The sequence below is a fragment of the Salmo salar genome, chromosome ssa24, assembly GCF_905237065.1.
Source record: "Salmo salar chromosome ssa24, Ssal_v3.1, whole genome shotgun sequence".
In the NCBI taxonomy this organism is placed as follows: Eukaryota; Metazoa; Chordata; class Actinopteri; order Salmoniformes; family Salmonidae; genus Salmo; species Salmo salar.
In genome coordinates this window covers 29,728,403-29,756,280 of record NC_059465.1, presented here as the reverse complement: position 1 = coordinate 29,756,280, position 27,878 = coordinate 29,728,403, and the positions used below count along the sequence as shown (strand labels likewise).

The following is a 27,878-nucleotide window of genomic DNA, read 5'->3' as shown; positions in this document are numbered from 1 at the left end:
CAACAAAAAATTAGCAAAAGTTGCCCAATTAGCATGAGCGATCGGAGAATCATCTTGTCGCGCTCGGTGCTCAGAATGGCTGTCAGTGAAAACCCACACAGCACTGTGAAGCGCAGAGCCTGGGCTCTGGAAACGCTCCACCCTAGCGTAATGACAGCCACTACGTTCAAACTTATTAGTGACCAAATCTGCCATTCTGAACCCGTATACAGGTATGACTAAACGGTCTACATTAATGAATTTAAAATGTTGTTTTTTTTATCCCAGTTTAAGTAACAATGGGACACAACACTCACTTTCTGACTTGAACTGCTTTCCTCAGGTTGCCAGACTCAAACTGAGAGTTGAACTTCAGAGATTCGCCGCCATCAACCACTGGACAACTGAAAACACACAGGGCCCACACCGTGAGACACACACACACACACAGTTCCCTGGACGGACGATGGTGCTCACCTCTGTATGTCCAAGTCGTAGACCACTTTATCCAGGATGTCGTTGGGGTGGATCAGCCTCTCAATGTCCTGGAAGATCTTAGTCCTGAAGGGGGGCAAAGGACTGAGTGACATCATCACACAACAGCAGCAGTAAAACAATGGGGGGGAGGGACGGACAGTCATATAGATCCTAGATCAGTGTCTAGGGGTCTCACCTCTGCACGCCGTAGACCCTCTCCAGGATGTGTTCTCGGAAGGTGGGCGCCACGTGGCCAAAGTAGTCTGGGTAGGCCACCTCGGAAAACTGTGGCACAGAGCGTGTGCTCTTCACCATCTCCACGTACAGGTCAGGGTCGTGGAGCGGCAGGAGCAAGGCCGTGTCCGGCACCTGCAGCACTACCCCCTCGCCACTCTCCTCCTCCTCAGCCCACTCCTCTGCTAACATCTCCTCACCCTCTCCCCCCCGTCGGGCAGCCACACCCCCAGCCAGTATTGGGGGCTGGCTATTGTGCTTGTTGACCCGTCCTCCTCCGCCCTGAGGCCCAGTTCCATCCAGGGCCACCCGCTCCAGTCCCTGGACCAGCTCCTGCTCCAGCCCCGCCCCAGGGTGGGTTCGGCTGTGGGTGTGATCACTGCAGCCATCTTGGTCCTTTGTGATGTTGATGGTGTCAAGGTCCAGGGGAGGGACTGGGGCCGGATGGGGGCACTCCCCCTGAAGGGGGGCAGCAGTGGGGGTTTTCGGAGGCAGGGCCTGGGCGGTGGGAAGGATGATTGGGCGTTGAGACTTGGGAGCTGCTGGGGTGGCCGTCACACCTCTCTTTGGGTTGTCAACGTTAAACACCTGCATAGACACAAAGGAGATTGGACTTCAGGCAGCTTTCTGATCACCTGGTCCCCAGGTTAAAAACACACTTCTGTAAGTTTTAAAATGGAATGTTGAAAATGGAAGCTTCGAGGTTAGGGCGTTGGGCCAGGAACCAAAAGGTCACTGGTTCAATTCCCATAGCCTACAAGGTGAAAAATCGGTCACTGCGCCCTTGAGCAAGGCACTTCACCCCAATTGCTTCAGGGGTGCTGGACAATGGGGTCCCTGGCCGTGACCCCACTCCCTGCAGGTGTCTCAGGGGGAGTTGCAAGAAACATTTCCATTACACACTAGTACAAGTGTATACCGGAAATATAAAAATACCCCCCAAAATACTATTATTAAACTAAAGGCACAAAAAGGTGTACTGCATTACCTGGAAATCCTCTGAGAGCTCCAGAAAAAATCTCTCATAGATCTTCAGCTCTTCAAACGGCCTGCTATGGGTCTCTCTGGGTGTCAGTTTGTTGATGTCCGTTTCTATGTCATCATTCTGCAGAGGGGAGAACATGAAACACCTGAAAAAGCAGGATGCCAATAGAAAACCCTCTATTAGATTGTTTTTACTTCAACCTCAGAGACAGAGGTCAGAGAGCAGCTGTGAAAAAGCAGGATGCCAATAGAAAACCCTCTATTAGATTGTTTTTACTTCAACCTCAGAGACAGAGGTCAGAGAGCAGCTGTGGTTGTGGTCAGTATATATGTTTGCATATTGTGTCCGTCAGTCTGGTCACTGCAGTGTAACCTTTCCTGTGGTCAATCTGCGGTCAGTCAAACAAGGCGAGGTTTAAATTAAAAGGCTGCGGTCAAGGTCACTGTACCCCAGCGTGATGGTCCTTCTCCTCCACCTCGTTCTCCGTGTCGTTCTCGGCCTCTGCATCCTCATTATTGTCGCTCTTGTCCACCACATCATCAACTGGCAAGCACACACAGGGAGGATTGCATTTCTAATCAGTCAATCCAGGAAGTAAAACAGACATTACAGTTTACTTCCTGAATTGAGCCCAAGGCATAACCTGACTGGTTACAGGGTGTAGCGTTTCCAAAAAACAAAGACAATCTTAAGTCCATTAGTAAGCAAAGGATGAACAATGATCACTGCTTAGTTAAATAAAGGTTAAATAAATTTAAAAAATGCTCAAGATGATATTTATGATTTCTGGAAACTCACCCCTGATTGGTTGGTTGGATTGTGCACTAGAGAAAGGTGACTGTGATAATAAGCAGCCAGGAGTGAGATGAGAGAGTGAGAGAGAGCTGGTGTCTTGATTGGCTTGTTGAGTGAGGTGATGTCAATGAACAACTAAATAGTGTGAAAGTTCTCGAGTTACAGATCCTTGATGTAGGACAGGGTGTATTATACTGTTAGCAGTGTGACAGACTGAGGAGTGTGACTCAGTAGTGGTTAGGCTGCTGCTATTTATTGTGACAAGTCTTACCCCATGGGGGCTTGGTGTAGAACTGGTAAATGGGTCCTCCTGAAAGGGACGTGGGGAGCGTGAGAGTTAACTGTGTGCAATGACCAGTGGGGTGATTTAAGTGGCTCACAAGTATTGTGAGTGTAGAATTGTGTGTGTGTGTGTGTGTGTGTGTGTGTGTGTGTGAGCCTCACCCCCCAGTGGCTGGTTGTAGAGCTGAGCGACTGGTCCTCCTGCGGGGACACGAAGCAGCTGGTGGTGAAAGACACTCTTGATGGTGGGCAGAGGGAGGCGGTTCTTGGGGAAGCACTTCCTCATGACGAGGCTGGAGGTGTTGATCAGAGGGTCCAGAGTCCTCACTGGCAGGCACTCCTAACAACAACACATCGCCAACATTAATATTTACCATCATCACCACCATAATCATCCGTGTTGGTGTAATGTAAAAGCTGAGACTCAAGGTGGGGGTGTTGAAGTCAGCATTGGGGATAAAGCTAGGAACATAGAGGGTGGCTGAGACGGCTCAGGTTTTGGTAATGTTGTCACCCTACTCACAGTGGAGGTGTTGTAGAGGATCCTCATCCCGTCAGCGTCGATGAAGGCCTTGCGGCCCAGCTTGATGTTGGTGATGTTCTTCAGGCAGCCCAGGATGCCCTTGCGGATGAGTATGTGGCGGTGGCGCGTATCGTTGCGGTGCCAATCCTGATAGATGTACAGCAGGACGGGAACATGGACCACCGCCCGCTGGGCGTTCGTCTCTGAGGAATGGAGAGGGAGGGAGGGAGGAATGGAGAGAAGGAGTGAGGATGTGAGTGAGGGAAGGATGTAAGGAGAGAGGGGGAGGGAGGGGGAGAGAAGGGGAGAGGGAGGGAGAGAGAGAGACTGGTTGATAATAGCCACTGACAATAGCACTGTTATTGAAGAACCATGACAGGACATTGTCCTAAACACTGCAGAGCGTGAGAGCGGGGGAAGAGAGAGAGACACTTACTGGATTTGAGCAGGGCCCCCAGTGTGTCCAGGGATACTCTGTTGAGTAAAAGACAGCCAGAGAAAAGTGTCAAAAACAGCAGCACACACACCACTCATCCTCAACACACACACACACACACCACTCATCCTCAACACACACACACACACACCACTCATCCTCAACACACACACACACACACCACTCATCCTCAACACACACACACACACACCACTCATCCTCAACACACACACACACACACCACTCATCCTCAACACACACACACACACACCACTCATCCTCAACACACACACACACACACACCACTCATCCTCAACACACACACACACACACCACTCATCCTCAACACACACACACACACACCACTCATCCTCAACACACACACACACACACCACTCATCCTCAACACACACACACACACACCACTCATCCTCAACACACACACACACACACCACTCATCCTCAACACACACACACACACACCACTCATCCTCAACACACACACACACACACCACTCATCCTCAACACACACACACACACACACCACTCATCCTCAACACACACACACACACACACACCACTCATCCTCAACACACACACACACACACACACACCACTCATCCTCAACACACACACACACACACACACCACTCATCCTCAACACACACACACACACACACACCACTCATCCTCAACACACACACACACACACACACACACACACACACACACACACCACTCATCCTCAACACACACACACACACACCACTCATCACACACACACACACACACACACACACACCACTCATCCTCAACACACACACACACACACACACACAACACACACACACACACACACACACACACCACTCATCCTCAACACACACACACACACACACCACTCATCCTCACACACACACACACACACCACTCATCCTCAAACACACACACACACACACCACTCATCCTCAACACACACACACACCACTCATCCTCAACACACACACACACCACTCATCCTCAACACACACACACACCACTCATCCTCAACACACACACACACCACTCATCCTCAACACATACACACACCACTCATCCTCAACACACACACACACCACTCATCCTCAACACACACACACACACACCACTCATCCTCAACACACACACCACTCATCCTCAACACACACACACACACCACTCATCCTCAAACACACACACACACACCACTCATCCTCAACACACACACACACACACCACTCATCCTCAACACACACACACACACACCACTCATCCTCAACACACACACACACACCACTCATCCTCAACACACACACACACACACACACACACCACTCATCCTCAACACACACACACACACACCACTCATCCTCAACACACACACACACCACTCATCCTCAACACATACACACACCACTCATCCTCTACACACACCACTCATCCTCAACACATACACACACCACTCATCCTCTACACACACCACTTACTTCAGCAGACTGGTGTTCTTTTTGCTGTAGGGTCCAATGATTTTGAACATGAGCTCCAGCACTCCATTCTTCCCCAGGGACACAGCATTCACAGCTGAAGGCAGACAAACCTCAATGCCCTCAACAATACCACCAGAAAGTAGTTGGCTGTAGTTGAAGTCACACTACAATAGGCTGGGTTAGTAACTGTCAGATGTATGGTTCCTATGGCAACAGCAGGTTGGGTTAGTAACTGTCAGATGTATGGTTCCTATGGCAACAGCAGGTTGGGTTAGTAACTGTCAGTCAGATGTATGGTTCCTAAGGAAACATTAGGTTGGGTTAGTAACTGTCAGTCAGATGTATGGTTCCTAAGGCAACATTAGGTTGGGTTAGTAACTGTCAGTCAGATGTATGATTCCTACAGTATGTAAGGTCAGACTCACTGTTGGAGGAGTAGACCCGTAGAACCAGCAGACAGGGCAGCAGCAGCTTGTGGTTCTGCAGGTTTTGTTTGAGCAGGTTCACAGTGACATTCAGAGCTCCGTTCAGACGGGCTTTCACACCAAACTTCCTGTCTGGAGAAAGACAGACGTGAAGGGGTGTATGTGCTAAAACTGGTATGGATTTAGTTTATGTTAGAAGTTTGAATGACAATGTTGGGGCTCCTGGTACAGCGGTAACCTTTTGGTCCAACCTTGGCCAGGACTGAGTGGAGCTGCAGCATGAGCTCCTCACTAGGGGGAGACACTTTACTGGCACTGATGACCAGCTGCAGCAAGATGCCTGTGCCACCCTTGGACACAAACACACCAATCCTGCGACCCCCACCTGGAACAGAGAGAGACACACACACACAAACACTTATTACTACAGCCTCCACAAATTGATCAATCACCATTTAAATTTTCACAAGTCAAATGATCCCCATCAATTTCCACAAAATCAACCTATCAGTTCAGCTGTTATTGAGCAGAGTTCACACAAGCCATGTGAGAAAATCTAGTCTGATCTCAACTGGATTCCATTGGTCTGGCAGTGTGACCGGGGAAAAAAAGACAAACAAAATCCTGTTAACTTTTTTTTGGAAAGATTCTTGATCAGTCTCAGATTTTGTGTGCACAGGTTCCCAATTTCTACAACCTGACAATCTACACAAGTTGAAATGAGTGTACATTTTCTCAGATGGTCTGCGTGAACTCAGCACTGCAGTCAAAACCTACCCAATCAAAGCACTGTTTCCACCCAAGACAATTGGCACTTGTCAAATCAGAGAGCAGGACACTCAAACAGAACACCGTTTGCCCCCATTATCCAATTACAGAGCGGTTACCACTTACCCACGGTTAACAGCTCATTCAGAATGTACAAAATGTTCAGGATAGTTTGCAGATCCTGTGTGTTCTATCAAAAACAGAGAGCATGCTGGGTATTACCAACACACTCAATAACACGTGAGCATGGACAAACACATTCGTACATGCACACAGACAGACACACAGCCATTCATGCACACACCACCAAATCTACGCATACACACAAACCTTCTCACTGGAGGTTTCAGTCTCTACAAATAGGAAGGGCTTTTCCCCAACTCATAAATTCATCTGTCATCAAGTGGTATATAAAGACATAGGGAGATATAACTAGACAGGGAGATTTAAAAGCCATTGGCAAAACCAAGTGTGTGCTATGTAAACTGCATCTCGGAAGGACAATTATTTCCAATACTTTTAGGATACCATGACGTTGATAGTAGGGCTGGGTGATATGGCCAAAATATTATATCATGGTATTTTCAAAGAAATTGGACGGTATGACGGTATTTTTTGTTTTTGAATAATACAAGTTGTACATGTGCTTTATGAGTAGTGAGTAATCCTAGGGTGGCAACACATACATTCTAAGTGAGTCTTTCTCTATTCTGATTGTTTTATACTGTTCAATTCAACTTCAACCAAAACAAATTTCAGCACTTTTATCATTTCTGCATTTCCTGCTCTCAATTGCAGTGATGGAAAAAGTACCCAATTGTCATACTTGAGTAAAAGTAAAGACATGTTAATAGAAAATGACTCAAGTAAAAGTCACCCAGTAAAATACTACTTAAGTAAATATCTAAAAGTATTAAGTTTTAAATAAACTTAAGTATCAAAAGTAAATATAATTGATAAAATGTACTTAAGTATCAAAAGTAAAAGTATAAATCATTTCAAATTCCTTAATTAAGCAAACCAGACGGCACCATGTTCTTGTTTTTTTATTGACAGATAGCCAGGGACACACTCCAATACTAAGACATCATTTACAAACGAAGCATTTGTGTTTAGTGAGTCCTCAAGATCAGAGGCAGTAGATGACCAGGGATGTTCTCTTGACAAGTGCGTGAATTGGATCATTTTCCTGTCCCGCTAAGCATTCAAAATGTAACGAGTACTTTTAGGTGTCAGTGGAAATGGTCCAATTCATGTAAAAAGTACAGTATTTTCTTTAGGAATGTAGTGAAGTAAAAGTTGTAAAAAAAAAAAAAAATAGTAAAGTACAGATGCCAAAAAAACTGACTTAAGTAAAAAATACATTCAAGTACTACTTAAGTACTTTACACCACTGCTCAATTGAGATAACTTCCACACTGCCACGTAGGGCTGCACTATATGGGTAAATAATCTAGGACTTATTTTTAACCAAATGTTGCAATTGCGATTTGACTTGTGAATTACAGCAAAACTACTGGAATCACGGAAATAGAATGACTATTCTAATTCTATAGTTAGAATATAATAGTGGGCACTTTGAATACAGTGTGTTTGAGACAATTCATTAAAATGCCAGGGAGGAGTTATTGTGACATGGTAGGAACTAAAGTGTTGATAAGTGTTTCCTAGTGGACCCTATAAGCTTTGGCTATATTACATGTTTTCTCTTAGCTACTTCATGTAGAAAACATATTCTTGCTTTGCATATTCCTCTTTGATTTAGAAGATACTGTTGCACAAACAACATGCTGATTTAGGTCTACACCATCACTGGTATTATCAGGCTGTATTAGCTAGCTACGTTTGCTCTTACTCAGTACATTTATTAGCTAGCTATTAGCATTAGCGGCTATCAATTAGCATCTCACAAGATTTAGGGAAACATGCTATGAAAAGACAAACTAGCTGTTTGCTGATGTAAGAAACACAAACTAAGTGTCATTATATAACCCTAGTGGATTTATATTAAGAAGCGAAGTGAAAACAGCATCGTTGCATGTGCTGCATTGACCATGCAGACTGAACGCAAGTGTCTTGTGGTTGAGAAACATCAAATGCACTCCTTGAGTGAAAGGGGGCATGGCTAGGTCTGTGTGGAAAGTGGCAAAGAGAGAAAGAGATGACTCAAGTAGCGAAATAAACTATAAAAATTGACATTACACATGGCGTATCACATTTAACAAACCAAACATTCAAATACCGTTATAGAAGGTAAAGTAAAAACCCATACCGCCCTGCCCTAGTTGATAGTTATTGTTATAAGTGAGTTGTACCCTTTTCACACTACTGAACCAAGCTGTACAGTACTGGCCTGGTTACGCAGCCATCATACTTGCTGGACAAGTGCTAAAAAAGGCAACGTGAAAAGAAAATAGTAACGCCAGCACAATATTCCTTGTTATGAATGTGTTAGTCTCCTTATTCCCTCTCCTTATTATGTTGTGGTATTGTACAGTAGCAGAATATGGAGTTAAATTAGAGACACGTGAGCTCGATTTTTGGCACTAACTTAACTCTATAGTGGAATGTGGCGGGAACTCACCTCCAAAGTCGCCAGGATAACCTCCATGCCACTGGAGCCCTTGGACATGATCTCCCGTGTCTTCTCTGTAACACAAAGAGGGACCTTAGTTTCATTACATTTCCCTCCACTATGTTAGCGTTTACAAATAGGCTACTGTAGTACAAGTAATCATCATCATCATGCTGGCCTTTTTACCATGCAATTTTTTAATCAAGTAGTAGTAGTGTATAAGCAAAGATAAAAAACAACATTCAGTGCCTTCGGTGCCTTATTCAGACCCCTTTACTTTTTTCACATTTTGTTATGTTACAGCCTTATTCTAAAATGTATTAAATAGTTTTTTCCCCCTCATCAATCTACACACAAGACCCCATAATGTCAAAGCAAGAACAGGATTTTAGAAATTTGTGCAAATATATATATATTTTTAATAAACTGAAATAGACCCTTTACTCAGTACTTTGTTGAAGCACGTTAGGCAGCGATTACAGCCTCAAGTTCTTGGGTATAACGCTACAAGCTTGGCACACCTGTATTTGGGGAGTTTCTCCCATTCTTCTCTGCAGATCCTCTCAAGCTTGGTCAGGTCGGATGGGGAGCATTGATGCACAACTATTTTCAGGTCTCTCCAGAGATGTTCGATCAGGTTCAACTCCAGGCTCTGGCTGGTCCACCCAAAGACATTCAGAGACTTGTCCTGAAGCCACTCCTGCATTGTATTGGCTGTGTGTTTAGGGTCATTGTCCTGTTGGAAGGTGAACATTCGCCCTAGTCTGAGGTCCTCTGTACTTTGCACTGTTCATCTTTCCCTCAATCCTGACTAGTCTCCCAGTCCCGCCGCTGAAAAACATCCCCACAGCATGTTGCTGCCACCACCATGCTTCACCATAGGGATGGTATTGGCCAGGTGATGAGCGGTGCCTGGTTTCCTCCAGACGTGAGGCTTCGCATTCAGGCCAAAGAGTTCAATCTTGGTTTCATCAGACCAGAGAATCTTGTTTGTCATGGTCTGAGAGTAAGTAGGTGCCTTTTTTTTTACGGAATCGTGGCTGATGTCATGGATATTCAGCTAGCAGGATATACACTGCACCGGCTAGATAGAACTGCACACTCTGGTAAGACGGGGGGGGATTTGCATATTTGTAAACACCTAGTGCACGAAATCTAAGGAAGTCTCTCGATTTTTCTCGCCTGAAGTAGAGTATCTTATGATAAACTGTAGACCACACTATTTGCCAATTGAGTTTTCATCTATACTTTTCGTGGCTGTTTATTTACCACCACAGACGGATGCTGGCACTAAGACCGTACTCAGTCAGCTGTATAAGGAAATAAGCAAACCGCTCACCCAGAGGCGGCGCTCCTAGTGGCCGGGGAATTTAATGCAGGGAAACTTAAATCAGTTTTACCAAATTTCTGTTAAATGTTAAACCAGAGGGGGAAAAAAATCTAGATCACCTGTACTCCACACACAGAGATGCGTACAAAGCTCTCCCTCACCCTCCATTTGGTAAATCTGACCACAATTCCATCCTCCTGATTACTACTTACAAGCAAAAATTAAAGCAGGAAGCACCAGTGACTCGGTCTATAAAAAAGTGGTCAGATGAAGCAGATGCTAAACTACAGGACTGTTTTGCTATCACAGACTGGAACATGTTCCAGGATTCTTCAGATTGCATTGAGGAGTACACCCCATCAATCAGTGGCTTTATCAATAAGTGCATTGAGGATGCCATCCCCACAGTGACTGTACGTACATACCCCAACCAGAAGCCATGGTTACAGACAACATTCGCACTGAGCTAAAGGGTAGAGCTGCAGCTTTCAAGGTGCGGGACTCTAACCCGGAAGCTTATAAGATATGCTGCTAAACCCTCCGACAAACCATCAAACAGGCAAAGCGCCAATACAGGGATAAGATTGAATCGTACTACACCAGCTCTGGCGCTCGTCTTATGTGGCAGGGCTTGCAAACTATTAGACTACAAAGGGAAGCACAGCCGTGAGCTGCCCAGTGACACGAGCCTACCAGACGAGCTAAATCACTTCTATGCTCGCTTCGAGGAAAGCAACACTGAGGCATGCATGAGAGCATCAGCTGTTCCGGACAACTGTGTGATTACGCTCTCAGTAGCCGACGTGAGTAAGACCTTTAAACAGGTTCAACGTTCACAAGGCCGCGGGGCCAGACGGATTACCAGGACGTGTGCTCCGGGCATGTGTTGACCAACTGGCTGGTGTCTTCACTGACATTTTCAACATGTCCCTGATTGAGTCTTTAATACAAACATGTTTCAATCAGACCACCATAGTCCCTGGGCCCAAGAACACTAAGGCAACCTGCCTAAATGACTACAGACCCGTAGCACTCATGTCCGTAGCCATGAAGTGCTTTGAAATGCTGGTAATGGCTCACATCAACACCATTATCCCAGAAACCCTAGACCCACTCCAATTTGCATACCGCCCAAACAGATCCACAGATGACGCAATCTCTACTGCACTCCACACTGCCCTTTCCCACCTGCACAAAAGGAACACCTACGTGAGAATGCTATTCATTGACTACAGCTCAGCGTTCAACACCATAGTACCCTCAAAGCTCATCACTAAGCTAAGGATCCTGGGACTAAATACCTCCCTCTGCAACTGGATTCTGGACTTCCTGGCGGGCCGCCCCCAGGTGATGAGGGTAGGTAGCAACACATCTGCCACACTGATCCTCAACACTGGAGCCCCTCAGGGGTGCGTGCTCAGTCCCCACACGACTAAATGGCCAGGCACGACTCCAACACCATCATTAAGTTTGTTGTGTCGTCTGCAGTGGTAGGCCTGATCACCAACAACGACGAGACAGCCTATAGGGAGGTGGTCAGAGACCTGGCGGTGCCAGAATAACAACCTATCCCTCAACGTAACCATGACTAAGGAGATGATTGTGGACTACAGGAAAACGAGGACCGAGCACGCCCCCATTCTCATCGACGGGGCTGTAGTGGAGCAGGTTGAGAGCTTCAAGTTCCTTGGTGTCCACATCACCAACAAACTAGAATGGTCCAAACGCACCAAGACAGTCGTAAAGAGGGTACGACAAAGCCTATTCCCCCTCGGGAAACTAAAAAGATTTGGCATCGGTCCTCAGATCCTCAAAAGGTTCTACAGTGCGTACAGCCCAGTACATCACTGGGGCTAAGCTGCCTACTATTCAGGACCTCTACACCAGGCGGTGTCAGAGGAAAGCCCTAAACATTGTCAAAGACCCCACCCACCCCAGTAATAGACTGTTCTTTCTACTACCGCATGGCAAGCGGTACCGGAGCGCCAAGTCTATTACCAAAAGGCTTCTCAACAGCTTTTACCCGCAAGCCATAAGACTCCTGAACAGGTAATCAAATGTCTACCTGGACTATTTGCATTGTGTGTGTGTCCCCCCCAACCCCTCTTTACACTGCTGCTAATCTCTGTTTATCATATATGCATAGTCACTAACTATACATTCATGTACATACTACATAAATTAGTCCGACTAACCGGTGCCCCAACACATTGGTTACCCAGACTATCTGCATTGTGTCCCGCCACCCACCAATCCCTCTTTTACGCTACTGCTACTCTCTGTTTATCATATATGCATAGTCACTTTAACCATTACCTGCATGTACATACTATCTCAATTAGCCCGACCAACCGGTGCCTGTACATAGCCTCGCTACTGTATATAGCCTCGCTACTGTTATTATTCACTGTCTTTTTACTGTTGTTTTTTATTTCCTTACGTATCTATTGTTCACCTAATACCTATTTTTTACTTGCACTGTTGGTTAGTAAGCATTTCATTGTAAGGTTGTTGTATTCGGCGCATGTGACAAATAAACTTTGTCCCATCCCCACGGAGGAACTCTGGAGCTCTGTCAGAGTGACCATTGGGTTCTTGGTCACCTCCCTGACGAAGGCCCATCTCCCCCGATTGCTCAGTTTGGGGAAGCGGCCAGCTCTAGGAAGAGTCTTGGTGGTTCCAAACTTCTTACATTTAAGAATGATGGCAGGACACTGTGTGCTTGGGGACCTTCAATGCTGCAGACATTTTTTGGTACCCTTCCCCAGTTCTGTGCCTCGTCCACAGGTGGACTCAAATCAAGTTGTAGAAACATTTCAAGGATGATCAATGGAAACAGGATGCACCGATGCTCAATTTCGAGTCTCAATAGCAAAGGGTCTGAATACTTATGTAAACAAGGTATCTTTAAAAAAAATGTAAACCTGTTTTCGCTTTGTCATTATGGGGTATTGTGTGTAGATTGATGAGGAAAAATATGAATTTAATCTATTTTAGAATAAGGCTGTAACGTAACAAAATAAGCAACATTTTCCTCCCCAATGATGGGTTGAAGTCAAACCTATGCCTCTGCCTGCCATAGATTCTCTCTGAAACACTAACCCCACGGATGGACAAGAAACTCCAGCAACCTTTCCGTGACGGCTCCTCAACAATTTGTAAAAATACTAGCGGGGTCGGTCACTCACTCACACTCTCACTCTCACTCTCACACTCACACTCACACTCTCACTCACTCACACTCACACTCACTCACACTCACTCACACTCACACACAAAAAAAAACCAACGGAGCACAAACTCAAAACACTAACTAAAACTAATTTGTGTGCCCCAATGTATACCCTCCGGTGTAGAAACCAACAGAAAGTCCAGGAACGCAAACAAAATAAGGCCTATAAAACTCAGTCAACAGCACCCAGGGCAGCTCATATCCCATCAAATAGAGTCACACCACCCGGACCAATAAATGGTTGATGGAGCGGACCTTATGAACACCAGGATGAATGGGAATATGGAGATGAAAAGTGTGAAACAGCCCCTCTGATTTATAGGCTCATAAATAAAGCACACGTCACAAATCAGGTTTCAGCACTGGGGCAGCCAACGAGCTCAAACATGTGCATACACAGACCAGAAGTGCACCCACACAGACGCCCTGGTGCATAATTCAACTTCACAAGACCCGGTCCAGTCTCTCATCTTTGCCCCAGCGCACACACACACTTCAACAGTCAGTGGCTATGCGAACAAATGACCTCTAAAAACATTTCTGTCATACTAGACTTTTTAAAGCTCTTCGAAAACAAAAACAACAGCTCACAGCTGATCCTGAAAACCAAAACAAAATAAGAATGCAAATACCTTAATGGTTCAAATCAAATGTTACTATTGATGTGATGACTGACGTTCCAATGGCTTTACTGTAACAGTCTTGTAATAGGATAGTAATGAACTCTATTATGGGCACTACCTATCCAGTATTATGGTATTCATGTTGTGTTATCTACACAAGAAATAACCAATACAAGGGTTTTATTGGTTATTGAAGTAATCTACAGGATAATAGAATACAGTGGGGTTTACACTGAATTATTGGCTGGCAAGGTGAACCGTAAACACTTCAGAAATCGGTTCAACTTTTCACAACTTTATTTTATTAACAGAGTAGTGATTTTATTTTGTGCAAATACAAGATTTGCATATTCTATAGAAACCTTCGTCCCATTGAACAGTAGCCTAGCTGCACAAATTGCTCAAAGCAGTAGCTACAGTAGCTGTGGTAGATCTAATGGTGTTCTGCACTACAGGGGGCTGCAGAACGGTAGTACTTTTCTTCCTCGTCCCCCAGTCTCAGTCCCATTTCTTACCTGGGGAGGTGGATCGCTCTGCGGGCTCCTCCAAGCGGCTAGATCTCTCGGTGTATCTATATTCCATCTTCTCCAGAGGTAGGATCCTCCCAAACAGCCAGGAGTACACTGACGCTAACCGCCCCCAAGCCCAACCACCAGACCAGGATAGAATACAGCTCTTAGCACCTCCTCCTGCACGTGCACTCAAAAAGTTTAGACCTAGAAGGCTACTACACTACCCAGAATCCACTCTACCTACTCAGCATTCAAGCTCAGACCGACAGACAGGCAGACCAGACTGCGTTCCAGCCATGCAGACAGCGAGCACAATACCCAGGCATGGATAGATAGGAGGCAGTTGTCCTTTTATCTCGCTCCCCCCCCCCCCCCCGATGGATACAGTTCCATATCACAATATTATTTTGGACGATATTACATCGATACTTTGACTGCAAATGTATTTCGTTTTTGCTAGGTAGCGTTAATCGGCTGTACCTGTGCAAAAACACTTATTTTTCATCCTATAGCTTGTTCTCCATCTTTTTAAAATAGCAAGCCAACATGTTTTCAGCACTTATTTCCCTGACTGATTATGGAAATAAGTGACGCGTCTCTCGGCAGCAGACATATAGAGAGAAATATCTTTGGAACATCAAATTGCAATAAAATTAACAGTATCAAATCGCCAGTGTTTCCACTGCAGTCATTTATCTTTGGTGCTGCGCCACGGCACAATTGTTGCCACCACGCCTATAAAATATGTAACATGAACAAATGTTTCTGCTTGAACAGTCCACATTGACTTTGTCAGCAAACAAAACGAGTCACGAATAGAAAAATCTGATTACCCCATAGTAGACTAGTTTAAATCTACAGTATTTACTTAGAACACACAACAACAAGCCGACCTATGCAAGATAAATATTCCTCGAGGCACATTCAAGTTATGAGTGCCATAGGGAGGGAAACGTGCAGTCAATGCACAACAATTCTTGCAATCACGGGGAAACTGCCGTTTTAAAACAGCCTTTGTTAAAAAGAGGGGGATCCCAGCTTTCCATTCCTACTTTATTTATTTCTCAACTCCTAAATATGCTCCAACTGTACTATTTTAAACCCAGTTTTTATCAGCAGCATGGTAAGCATGTTACTGAGCAGCAATTTTCTGTGAGTGCATAGGGGAGAGGGGCTAAATGTAACATGGGTCAATTGTAGTATATCTTCGGTTAAAAATGCCACCCTACTTCAAAATGACTGTTTTGGAGTGACTTAAATTGTGATGAGACAGATTACATTTTTAGTTCAGCAAGAGTAGTGGCAACAATGGAAAGTGTTGGGGGAAGAAACGGTGACATGAAGAGGTTTCTGTGAGAAGTACAGGCAGGGAGCATATTACCCCGGGTTGCGAGTTACCCCTAGTTAGTCTAACAGGTAGGCCAACAATATAGACTGTGTTTATGCAAGTTTTTTGGGACATAAAATGAATCAATAGGATGCTAACTAGTCAAAAGATCACATTTGGGATCTAGCTAATTATTTTACTTAACTAGGCAAGCCAGTTAAGAACAAATTCTTATTTACAATGACGGCCTACACCGGCCAAACCTGGACAACGCTGGGCCAATTGTGCGCCGCCCTATGGGACTCCCAATCACGGCCAGTTGTGATATAGCCTGGATTTGTACCAGGGGGTCTTTAGTGACGCCTCTAGCACTGAGATTCAGAGCCCCCCCCCACCCCCACCCCCACCCGAGTGATTAGCCCAATAGGGTACATGCAGATAGACAACCTATGCTTCAGCCTATATACACTACATGACCAAAGGTATGTGGACACGTGCTCGTCGAACATCTCATTCCAAAATCATGGGCATTAATATGGAGTTGGTCCCCCCTTTGCTGCTATAACAGCCTCCACTAGATGTTGCAACATTGCTGTGGGGACTTGCTTCCATTAAACCACAAGAGCAATAGGGAGGTCGGGCACTGATGTTGGGCAATTAGGCCTGGCTCACAGTCGGCGTTCCAATTCATCCCAAAGGTGTTCGATGGGGTTGAGGTCAGGGCTCTGTGCAGGCCAGTCAAGTCCTACCACACCGATCTCGACAAACCATTTCTGTATGGACCTTGCTTTGTGCAAAGGGCATTGTCATGCTGAAACAGGAAAGGGCCTTCCCCAAACTGTTGCAACAAAGTTGGAAGCACAGAATCATCTAGAATGTCATTGTATCTGTAGCATTAAGATTTCCCTTCACTGGAACTAAGGGGCCTAGCCCGAACCAGGAAAACAGCCCCAGACCATTTTTCCTTGTCCACCAAACTTTAGTTGGCACTATGGATAGGGTGGCAGGCAGCCTAGCGGTTAGAGCATTGGGACAGTAACCGTAAGGTTGCTGGTTCAAATACCTAAACCGCCATGGTGAAAAATCTGCCGATGTGCCATTGAGCAAGGAACTTAACCATCATTTGCGCCAGAGGTGCTTTACTACTATGGCCGACCCTGTAAAACAACAAATTTCACTGCACCTATCTGGTGTATGAGACAATAAAACATGTTTGTTATTATATCCATGGTCCAATATGTTAAAATAATTTAAACAAATAATTGTACCAATATGTTATTGGGCTCATTTCTGTAGGTGGAAATTATATTTTATACATTTATTTTCATTAATTTTGGAGTAGAATGTCCTTTTAAAAAGTCCCCAGAACTGTCCTTCAGTACTTCTGTATAAAAATTCAGACCCCCCCCCCCGCAAAAAAAACATTGAGAGGAAACTGGAGGATTCTTTTTTTACTTAAATAATTGTCCCATTGTTATTTGTTAGTAATTTTTACTCATACAAACTTCTCGTGTGACTTTGTCATACATCTGAGCGTACAGATTTATGAGCCATTTGGGTGCGACCACAGTATGTGACCTCCTGTGTCTACAATCGGCAGGAATTTAGCTATGTGGGAATTGTACGGAGGAACAGAGAATGGTGGCGATATCAGCTATCTTGATCTGCACAGATGAGCCAAATTATTTCTTACAACTCTGTTCCCCGGCCCTGTTTCTGCACGTCTGCTAACTGTCACATAGATAAGAGGATGTACTTTCTATAAAAGGAGAGAGCCAACTTTATTCGTTGGGCTTTCAACTCTGAACTATTTGATGCGATTGTTGATTGCTCCATTTTTGCAAATCTTATAAAGTTGCTTGAAGAATCTACAGTCTCTCTTTAGAATTTCCACGACAAAACAATCTAATCGCAATACATATAGAACTGTGAGAAAAGCAATACATATCGGCACCAAATTATCATGATTATATCATATACCGAGGTCCCAGACAATTCTATGCCCTAATGATGACTGTGTGAAACAGGTCTGGATGTCTCCCAAGTGGGGCTGACCGTGTCAGGGTGTGGCTGGAGGCCGAGCTGTAGCCTGCCGTGCGTGCAGGAGTCAGGACCACAGAGATTTATCACTGCAAGAGAGACGTCCCACCAAGAGAGACACGCTCACATTTCAACACGTACCGCTGCTCTGATTTCAGCTAGAAACTATAGCTGTGAGACAGCATTCCCTCTCTAGAATACTATATTTCCATAATAGACACATACAGTATCATGTTTTTTCGATTGAAAACCTATTTGAGCAACAATAACCAAATAGATAATGTAATGGCCTTGAATTAATCCAAAAGTGCTGAAGTGTGACTTCTACTGGCTACATCAGACATTGGAAAGTCTGTGCTGCCCATGTTCAAAGAAACAGATCTAAAACAAAAGGTGTAATGGCTGAAAGCCAAGTTTTGCTAAGTGGCTATGAGCTTAGAATGAAGAACTTGATCCAGCCAAGTGACCTCTACATCAGTGGAGGCTGCTGAGGGGAGGACAGCTCAGAATAATGGCTTGAACGGTGTGAATAGAATGGCATCCAACACATGGAAATCATGTGTGATGCATTTCATTCCATTCCACTCCAGCTGTTATACATGAGCCCGTCCTCCCCATTAAGGTGCCACCAACCTCCTGTGCTCTACATCTAACTCAACTTGGCACGACAAACCAATCCATGTGTCAATGCTGATCTTAAAATGACCTTCAATCAATGTTGACGTCCAGTTCTCTCGTTTCCATTTTCAAAGTCTCAACTTTGCTCTAGCGCCACAAACCTAGCACCACCGGTCCACCCCTGACCCTTGTCATCGCAACAGATGTCTATATATGGACGTGAGTGTCCACAACAGAGCTGTGTCATGCGAGTCTCTGACATTTATATTTCTAGCTATGCCATTTATCTCTATAGCAAAAGGCCAATGTGTTTTTTGTCCAAACAGTATCACATTGCTGACTAATGAACGAAGTGACGGGATCTCACTTTCTCCATCAGCTGCTGACCCAGCAGTCTTCACTCGGAATGATGTGATACACCAGATTAGTTGTAAGGCTTTTCTTTTTTCTGAAGCAGTCGCCCTGTACAGCATAACGACATGCAAATGTTTGTTATTCACTCAAACCAGGACCTGTGTGTGTGTGCGCACACACTCGATGGCCTTCCTCAGTGCAGTATGTCTGGGAAGATTCGCTGAGGGGTGCTGGCTGGGTAATTATAAACTGAGTGAAACAGCTTTTCCTCAAATGTCAGATTCTCTGTGACGTAAGAGCCAGCAGGGGGGTGGGAAGGGCGTTGGTGAGGGAGCAAGGCAGTCCAAGAGGGGTGGAGGGGGTCAGGTATCACTCCCAATGGGGCAGAGAGCTGAGCATTCACTGGGTGGGGGGGTCCAGTTACAGAGCTAACTGTCCCTCTGCTAAAATGTTTCCACCACTAAAGACATGCAACATGCCATCCTAGGACAACCACCCAAATATCTACCCACTAACATCCCAACACCCCTTTCACCCTTGTAAATCTCCCCTGACCAACTGAAACACAGACCCTTTGATGTCACCAAACATCTACTTAGCCGCCCAAATACCTTTTGACCTATTCACATATCCTATAGGCTGTCACGTGACCACCGTCCTCATCTACCCAGAGATGCTAAAGACAGGCTACAGGACAGGACAGTAAGTGTGGTCAGCTCTACATCAACTTTACTGACTTCCAGAAGGCTTTTGACAGCATCCACCACAAAAGCCTGTGGAAGAGCTTAAGTTATAGCAATCCTACCCATATTGTGAACATCATGAAACAGTTCTACAGAAAATTGTTCACGCACACAAACACAAGCTTTGCTGTAAAGTCCGGAGGTCGTCAGGGATGTGTGATGTCAGCACTACTCTTCAACCTTGAAATAGACTGGGTCATGCGGCAAATAACATCATTAAATAAAAAAATAAAAAAACAAGATCAGGTAAGAGGAATTACGATGGACATTGTATTCAAGTACAGAAGACCTTGACTTTGCCGATGACCAGGATGTTTTATCACACACACGCCACAAAACTCACCAACAACTACCCTACAACAAAAAGAACTGAGATGCAAGTCAGACTGGTTATTAACTGCAAGACAATGGTCATGCCCATCAACACAGCAACAACAAAAAGAAAGAAAAATGACCTGGAGTTACTTGACAAAGTTTTACATACCTAGGGAGCACCATCTGCCATGACGGTGTACCAGCACTAGGATCAACAAAGAACAAACGACTAGTGATGACGATATATCGCATTGACAATATCGCAATATCCTTTTTGCGCTAGTTGGCTGTACCTACACCAAAACAGTATTTTTCCTTCCTAGCTTGTTCTCAATCTTCTTTTAAATAGGGAGCAAATTTGTTTTCAGCACTTTTATTTCCATGACTGCTCAAAACTTTCTCAAGGCTCTCTGTCTTGTCCTTCTGCAGCCAACATATGGTGAGCAACATGTTTGGAACATCGAATCGCAATAAAATCACATTATCAAATCGCAATACATATCGTATCGGCACCTAAGTATCGTGATAATATTGTATTGTCAGGTCGCTGGCAATTCCCAGCCCAACAAACAACCTTCACAATGTTCAAACTAATTTTAAGATCAAAACAACACAAAACTCAATATCTACCAGAGCGGTTTACTAACAACAGTTCTAGGAGCAGGCCTATAAGGTTATTCTAAGTGCTGAAATGACTAAATATATATACCTTGTCTCCGAAGAATCATGAACGGCATATGGACTCCAGAAGGAAGGCCCAAGACAACATGGCGGATAACCATAGAGAATGAGCTACAACAACATCAGCACTAGAGTTGAGGTACAGAGGAGAAGATGGCCAAGACAACCTTTGTTGATGCTATATGCGCCAGCTGGAATAACAGGGGTGAGTGAGTGAACGTCATGTGTGCATAATACTGTAAGTAATGAGAGTAATACTGTAATGGGTTTGAGCTGAAGGGAGGTGCAGCCATGAGAAGAATACAAATAATGTTGAAGTGTTGTTATGAGCCGTTGTTGGGGCTTGGCGACACAGGTGAGGTAGAGATTTGGTGCAGGTGTAATGCAGCCACAAAGGTGCAGATGTAGGATCTTAATTTCAGCCAGTTTGCTACAGCAGGGAAATAATCCTGCAGCAACAGAAAATGTGAATTATTATTTGGATTATAATTAAATGAAAATTTTTGTAGGGGTTGATACATTTTTCATTTGGGAAAATCAAGTCTGAAGCCTCAAATACATTACAACTTTAAAATGTCCTGCATTGCAGGAAAGTTATACTACAACAGGGTGATCAAATTAAGATCCTACATCTGTAGCACAAGTGCCTCAACTTGACTTGTTTGAGTGGTTCCACAAAGACATGCGATACAGGTATGATCAGACATGTCTGTGATACAAATATAATAGGGTGCAGCTATTATCAGGCTGTATTGCCAGCAATCATTCAGTGTGAGCTAGAGATGCTGTCAAATTCCACCAGAGTAGACTGGCAAAATGTGTGCAGCTTAATTATACTTTTTTTGAACAAGCGTTTATTAGAGGCCAGCGTATATTTGCTCAAATGTGAAATTATACCCAGCTATTACAAGAAACAGGCACTTGTTGGAGACTCAGCGTTTAATGGAAGTTTTACAGTTTGCTGACTCTAATATAGGATATTATTTTCCAATTGGCCTTTATGGCATGGTTTCAGCAACTATATGGTCAATGAGTAACAGGCTAGCTTGGTCAGCTAGGCTCAGTGAGTGTGAAAGGGGTAGTATACAGTAGGCTAAAACTCTTCTCACCTTGAGTCTGTATGAGGTGAAGGATCTTGGCAGTGATCTGCCTGGCGGTCTCAGGGTCCACCAGCATGGACTCCCTGTTCATCTTCTCCAGCTGGCCAAACAACATCAGCACCCTGGAGTTACTGGGAACACTGGGAGAGAGAGAGAGGTTTAATACTTGACACATAGCCAGACATGATCAGCCCATGCTCTCATAAAGCAAATATTTTCCGTAGTACACCCTAATGAACATGACCCTGCTCTATGGTTATATTAAGCTCATAAGGGGAAGTGAGGTCAAAGGTCACTTTGGAATGACAACAGCCATGGGAGAGAGAATCAAAATGTAGAAATAGACCCAATGTCTCTCATATGACCTTATAAAGACCGATGTAGAGATTCACACAGACAGAGAAAAAAGAGAGAACCTCACAGACCAAAATACAGTGAGAGGGAGATGGAGTGAGATACTGCCCAAACAAATCTACCAAAGCAAAAATACACATGTGCATACATATACCTTGATGCATTACTAACACACTCACAGACACATTAGTTAGGCTAAAGAGAACAAACATTCACACCCATAGTCAAACATTCTACCAAGGCCTTACAAGAGGGTAAACATTATGGCTGTTTTCAGAGTTCATAGCTTATCAAAATGTAGCCTAGAAATTGTGCTTTGCCATTGAAATGTTAGGCCTTCTTACTATAGGGAAAAAAGCTAATGATTACAGGTGGAGAAGCAAAAATAGGCTAGCTTCTGCCTCAGTGTCTGGTGACGCAAGACTAAGGCTATAGTGACAATAGGCTAGTTATTACAAGGCCCCAAAAAGTGATTGACCCCAAACAGTAATGTTTGACAGAGGAACCCAACACAATAGCTAGGGTCAAGATGGCATCATGACAGGCCCTAGCAGGTTTTTATGATCTGTGGTGTTGCTGTCCTAAGACTGACCTTACAGTGTCACAAGACATAGAGCAAACAAGAATGTAGCATATGAGGGCAAGGTGCAATGTGTGAGAGAGACTAAGAGAATCTGGCAGAAACAGTTGTGTTCACACACATACGTATCTCTCACACACACACACACACACACACACACACACACACACACACACAGAAAGAACCTGGCGCACGTGTTCAAGACAGTGGTTACTCACCCTTTCTCAGTGGTCATTTTGTGCTTATTCATTTTTTCCTCACACGTCAACATTTCACATCAACTGCAAGTAAAGAAACGCAAGGATCAGCAATGCAACTCAGGTGTCATTCCCAGTTTCGGACTTGTGTGTTCACCCCTGGAAATCAGCCTATCCTTTCTATTCTCTCTCGCTGTGCTGTGGCAAGATGAGATCAGCAACATAGAGAGATGACCATGAATGAACAACCCATACCGGTATATGCAATGTAACAAAATAGGGCCAGTTTTGCTCTATCCAGCTCAACTTGTTTAACCAAAACAAAAGGGTGTCCAGTAGAGTTAAATGGCTCCAGTGTCAGGCAACAAAACAGCCCTGACTATATAATTAAGACACTTAATCAGTACAAAAGCATGACAAGCCAACAGGAGAAATACACTAGTAAAGAGATACAAGACGAGAGTGTAGACGTGTGTAGATACAGTACTTGACCGGTGTCATTAATGAGTTATTACCATTCATTATGTCATTGATGATTTTAACAAGTGTGTAGCCTATCCATGCACTATTCCTGGATATGAAATTGGAGGCCATAATTTTATTACAAGGATGTAACTAGTGGGACTACATGTACAGCCGATACAATGCATGCTTGTTGTTGTTAGCCCAGCTATCTAGCTAGCTAACTTGACCCAACTGATGTAGCTAGAAGGGCCTAATCAAGCTGAACAGTGTAATCTGGCCAGGCTGCCCATCTGTCAAGTGTGTTGCAGATCTTCATTGACAACAACAGAACTAGAGTTAGCACAACGGTGAAATCATCTAGACAGCTAACTAGCAGTGACTGACTGGTTTACGAGATGACTGGCTGGCGAGCTAAGGACTTCACAGCCCACATTGCACCTGCTCAGTCAGTGTCCATTCAGTTTGCTAGCTGACGTTAACGTAGCTAGATAACTTAACATTCCTGCTAATTTGGCTACCTAGCTAGACATACATTTGTAAACAATGACAGGGACATGTACGAGCCATGCAAAATACTTAAAACAAATATATTTTCCAAACCTATATTGAAAGGAATTGTTGTCCCATTAGGACGAGCCAATCCATAGACGTATTTGTGTTGCCTGAAAAGCCCCGACGTTATGATACAAACCCCCTACTCGGTTGGAGAAATTAGGGTCCGGACCTTGACTTGGGAACAAGGCAGCATGATGCATTGTTCAGAAACATACATATATTTTCCATAAAATATATGTTCGAATTTTCAAACTAGTTTTAATTGTATCACCGACCCGTGTGAAAACACAGAATCCTACCAGAGAGAAAGAGGCAAATCGAGAAGTTTTACTCGTTTAAAATCTGTCCACGAAAATAAGACAACGAAGTGAGGAAATGTTGTATGGAGGTTAATTATAGTGTCGAATTTGGTTAAAAAAATTAATTTCTAATTTGCTACATGAGGCTTATTTGATCGAATATAAATTTCGTATTGTACTGATATAAGTGGACGCAGGTGTCATTTCGGCAAATTCGGGGAAAAAACTACTTTATATCAGGTTGTGCCTGTTGTCATAGAGATAGAGGATTCATCATGGATATAACCTGATTTAGCATGTACTTTGCCAAATTATTATTATTTTTTTAACTAGGGAAGTCAGGTAAGAACAAATTTAAATTCGTATTTACAATACCGCCAAACCCGGACGATGCTGGGCCAAATGAATGCACTGATTTAAGTGGACGCAGGTGTCATTTCGGCAAATTCGGGGAAAAAACTACTTTATATCAGGTTGTGCCTGTTGTCATATAGATAGAGGATTCATCATGGATATAACCTGATTTATACTTTTAAACAGCTTGGAAAATTCCAGAAAATGATGTCATGGCTTTAGAAGCTTCTGATAGGCTAATTGACATCATTTGAGTCAATTGTAGGTGTACCTGTGGATGTATTTCAAGGCCTACCTTCAAACACAGTGTCTCTGTGCTTGACATCATGGGAAAATCAAAAGAAATCAGCCAAGAAAAATGGAGACCTCCACAAGTCTGGTTCATGCATGGGAGCAATTTCCAAACGCCTGAAGGTACCACGTTCATCTGTGCAAACAATAGTACGCAAGTATAAATACCATGGGACCACACAGCCGTCATATCGCTCAGGAAGGAGACGTGTTCTGTCTCCTAGAGATTAACGTACTTTGGTGTGAAAAGTGCAAATCAATCCCAGAACAACAGCAAAGGACCTTGTGAAGATGCTGGAGGAAACATGTACAACAGTATCTATATCCACAGTAAAACAAGTCCTATATCAACATAACCTGGAAAGTCGCTCAGCAAGGAAGAAGCCACTACGGTTTGCAACTGCACACGGGGACAAAGATTGTACTTTTTTGACAAATGTCCTCTGGTCTGATGAAACAAAATAAAACTGTTTGGCCATAATGACCATCATTATGTTTGGAGGAAAAAGGGGGAGGCTTGCAAGCCGAAGAACATCATCCCAGCCATGAAGCACGAGGGTGGCAGCATCATGTTGTGGGGTGCTTTGCTGCAGGAGGGACTGGTGCACTTCACAAAATAGATAGCATCATGTGGAAAGAAAATTGTGAAAATATTGAAGCAACATCTCAAGACATCAGTCAGGAAGTTAAAGCTTGGTCGCAAATGGGTCTTCCAAATGAACAATGACCCCAAACATACTTCCAAAGTTGTGGCAAAATGGCTTAAGGACAACAAAGTCAAGGTATTGGAGTGGCCATCACAAATCCCTGACCTCATCCTATAGAACATTTGTGGGAAGAACTGAAAAAGCATTTGTGAGCAAGTAGGCCTACAAACCCGACTCAGTTACACCAGCTCTGTCAGGAAGAACGGGCCAAAATTCACCCAACTTATTGTGAGAAGCTTGTAGAAGGCTACCCAAAACGTCTGACGCAAGTTAAACAATTTAAAGGCAATGCTACCAAATACTAATTGAGTGTATGTAAACTTCTGACCCACTGGGAATGTGATGAAAGAAATAAAAGCTGAAATAAATAATTCCCTCTACTATTATTCTGACATTTCACATTCTTAAAATAAAGTGGTGATCCTAACTGACCTAAGACATGGAATTTTTACTAGGATTAAATGTCAGGAATTGTGAAAACTGAGTTCAAATGTATTTGGCTAAGGTGTATGTAAACTTCCCACTTCAACTCTATGTAAGGTTATGGAACATATGATTACGGAGAGGCTAACTTACTTCCTGGAGAGCAGGGGGCTAGTATTGCCACATCAGAGTGGCTTTAGGAAGGGTAGGGGAACTATGGACCCAGTGCTCTGTTTAGAAGCAGAGCTGTCTTTTTTGATGTGGAGAAGGTATATGATGTGGAAGGAGGGGTTGTTAATCAAGCTTGATATTATTGGGGCAGGAAGAACGTAAAACTAGATAAAGGATTTGCTGTTTGGAAGGTCTATCCAGCTGAGGGTGGGGAAGTCTCTATCAGGCAGCTACCTGGAGGATAACGGTACACCACAGGGGAGCGTGATCTGTTGTTCTCAATCCTCCTCCTGGGCGGCAGGTAGCCTAGTGGTTAGAACGTTGAGCTAGTAACCGAAAGGTTGCTGGATTGAATCCCTGAGCTGACGAGGTAAAAATATGTCGTTCTGCCCCTGAACAAGGCAGTTAACCCACTGTTCCCCGGTAGGCCGTCATTGTAAATAAGAAATTGTTCTTAACTGACTTTCCTAGTTAAATAAAAATAAATGTGCCATACAAAGTCAGGAAGCTACAGGAAGCAATTGATGAGGTAGAGTGGTGGGCATTAATGTGGAGATTCAGGTTCCCTGTAGAGAAAACTCAGTGTTCTTTACCAGGAGGACGGTGGGAGATGAGGTTATATGGGAAAAACTTGGAGTATACCCAGGTTCCTTGAGGTATACTTTGACACTAGACTAACCTGAGCACAACACATTGAGAGAGTTGTGGGAAAATGTAAGAAGGTGCTAAACGTGATGGCTGTCTGACAGGGAAGGAGTGGTGGGTTGGGTGTTCCTCATTGATCCGATCTGTAATAGACTATGGCAGTATAGCGTATGGTTCGGCAGCCCGGACCTCATTGGAAAGGCTAGATGTCATACAGAAGCAAGGATTCAGAATATGTAGTGGGGCGTTTCGAATGTCCCCAGTGGCTACACTACAGGTGGAGATGGGGGATATGCCATTGCAGATTAGGAGACAGCAGCAGGCAATGAATTATTGGGTCAATTTACAGGGACATGGGGTGTCTCATCCTGCAAAAGGGATTTTACAGGCACACTGGGAACATGAGCAAAGACAGAACACGAGCTTTGGGTGGGTAATACCCAGGCGAAGGAGATGGGACTGTATGGAAGGGAGTTTAGTCCAATGGTAGCTATTCCTGTGAATCCACCATGGCTACTCCTGCCTCCAGTAGTTGATCTAGAAGTGTTGGAGAGACTACAGAAAGATAGGGAGGGTGTTGATCCATCTGATTTGTTTAAGATACACAGTATGCAGACGTATCAGGATGTTGTTGCCATTTACACAGATGGTTCAAAAGATCCAAGAACAGGACGTACTGGGTCAGCATTTGTAGTGCAGGAATGTGGGGTGGAAGTCAGGAAATGTATAACAGATCATCTAGCTGAATATATGTCAGAGCTGATGGCCATACTGTTGGCCTTGCAGTGGGTGGAGGAAGTCAAGCCAGACATTTGCTCTGATTTGTGTGCAGTGTTAGAGTCTCCAGTCCAGCTCACGTAGCAGACAAGACCTGCTTTATGAGGTGCTACAAACCCATGGCAGGATTAGACAGATGGGTTACAGATAAGATTTACTTGTGTCCCAGCCCATATGGGGTTGGAGGGGAACAAGGCAGT

The 27,878-nt window shown here is 44.2% G+C and overlaps 1 protein-coding gene across 6 annotated transcripts in view; it reads right to left on the bottom strand.

The window, feature by feature from the left end:
• Positions 1-24,361, bottom strand: part of agtpbp1 (ATP/GTP binding carboxypeptidase 1) — a 43,529-nt gene extending 19,168 nt beyond the window's left edge. For 2 of the 6 annotated variants that reach the window (XM_014172163.2, XM_014172170.2), the window contains exons 1-17: positions 24,057-24,361; positions 23,013-23,075; positions 21,870-22,000; positions 8,995-9,059; positions 6,537-6,600; positions 5,881-6,027; positions 5,643-5,774; positions 5,218-5,311; positions 3,712-3,749; positions 3,276-3,478; positions 2,915-3,092; positions 2,742-2,780; positions 2,124-2,218; positions 1,679-1,795; positions 653-1,278; positions 457-540; positions 297-383 (exon numbers count right to left, since the gene is read on the bottom strand). In XM_014172163.2, the coding sequence (XP_014027638.1) occupies positions 297-383; positions 457-540; positions 653-1,278; positions 1,679-1,795; positions 2,124-2,218; positions 2,742-2,780; positions 2,915-3,092; positions 3,276-3,478; positions 3,712-3,749; positions 5,218-5,311; positions 5,643-5,774; positions 5,881-6,027; positions 6,537-6,600; positions 8,995-9,059; positions 21,870-22,000; positions 23,013-23,065 (2,153 nt within the window). In that variant the 5' untranslated portion in view covers positions 23,066-23,075; positions 24,057-24,361. Of the gene's footprint in view, positions 1-296; positions 384-456; positions 541-652; positions 1,279-1,678; positions 1,796-2,123; positions 2,219-2,741; positions 2,781-2,914; positions 3,093-3,275; positions 3,479-3,711; positions 3,750-5,217; positions 5,312-5,642; positions 5,775-5,880; positions 6,028-6,536; positions 6,601-8,994; positions 9,060-14,685; positions 14,819-21,869; positions 22,001-23,012; positions 23,076-24,056 lie in introns of those variants that run through there. The other 4 variants (XM_014172168.2, XM_014172167.2, XM_045706738.1 and 1 more) reach the window with 4 other exon arrangements.
• Between the last annotated feature and the right edge of the window lie 3,517 nt (positions 24,362-27,878).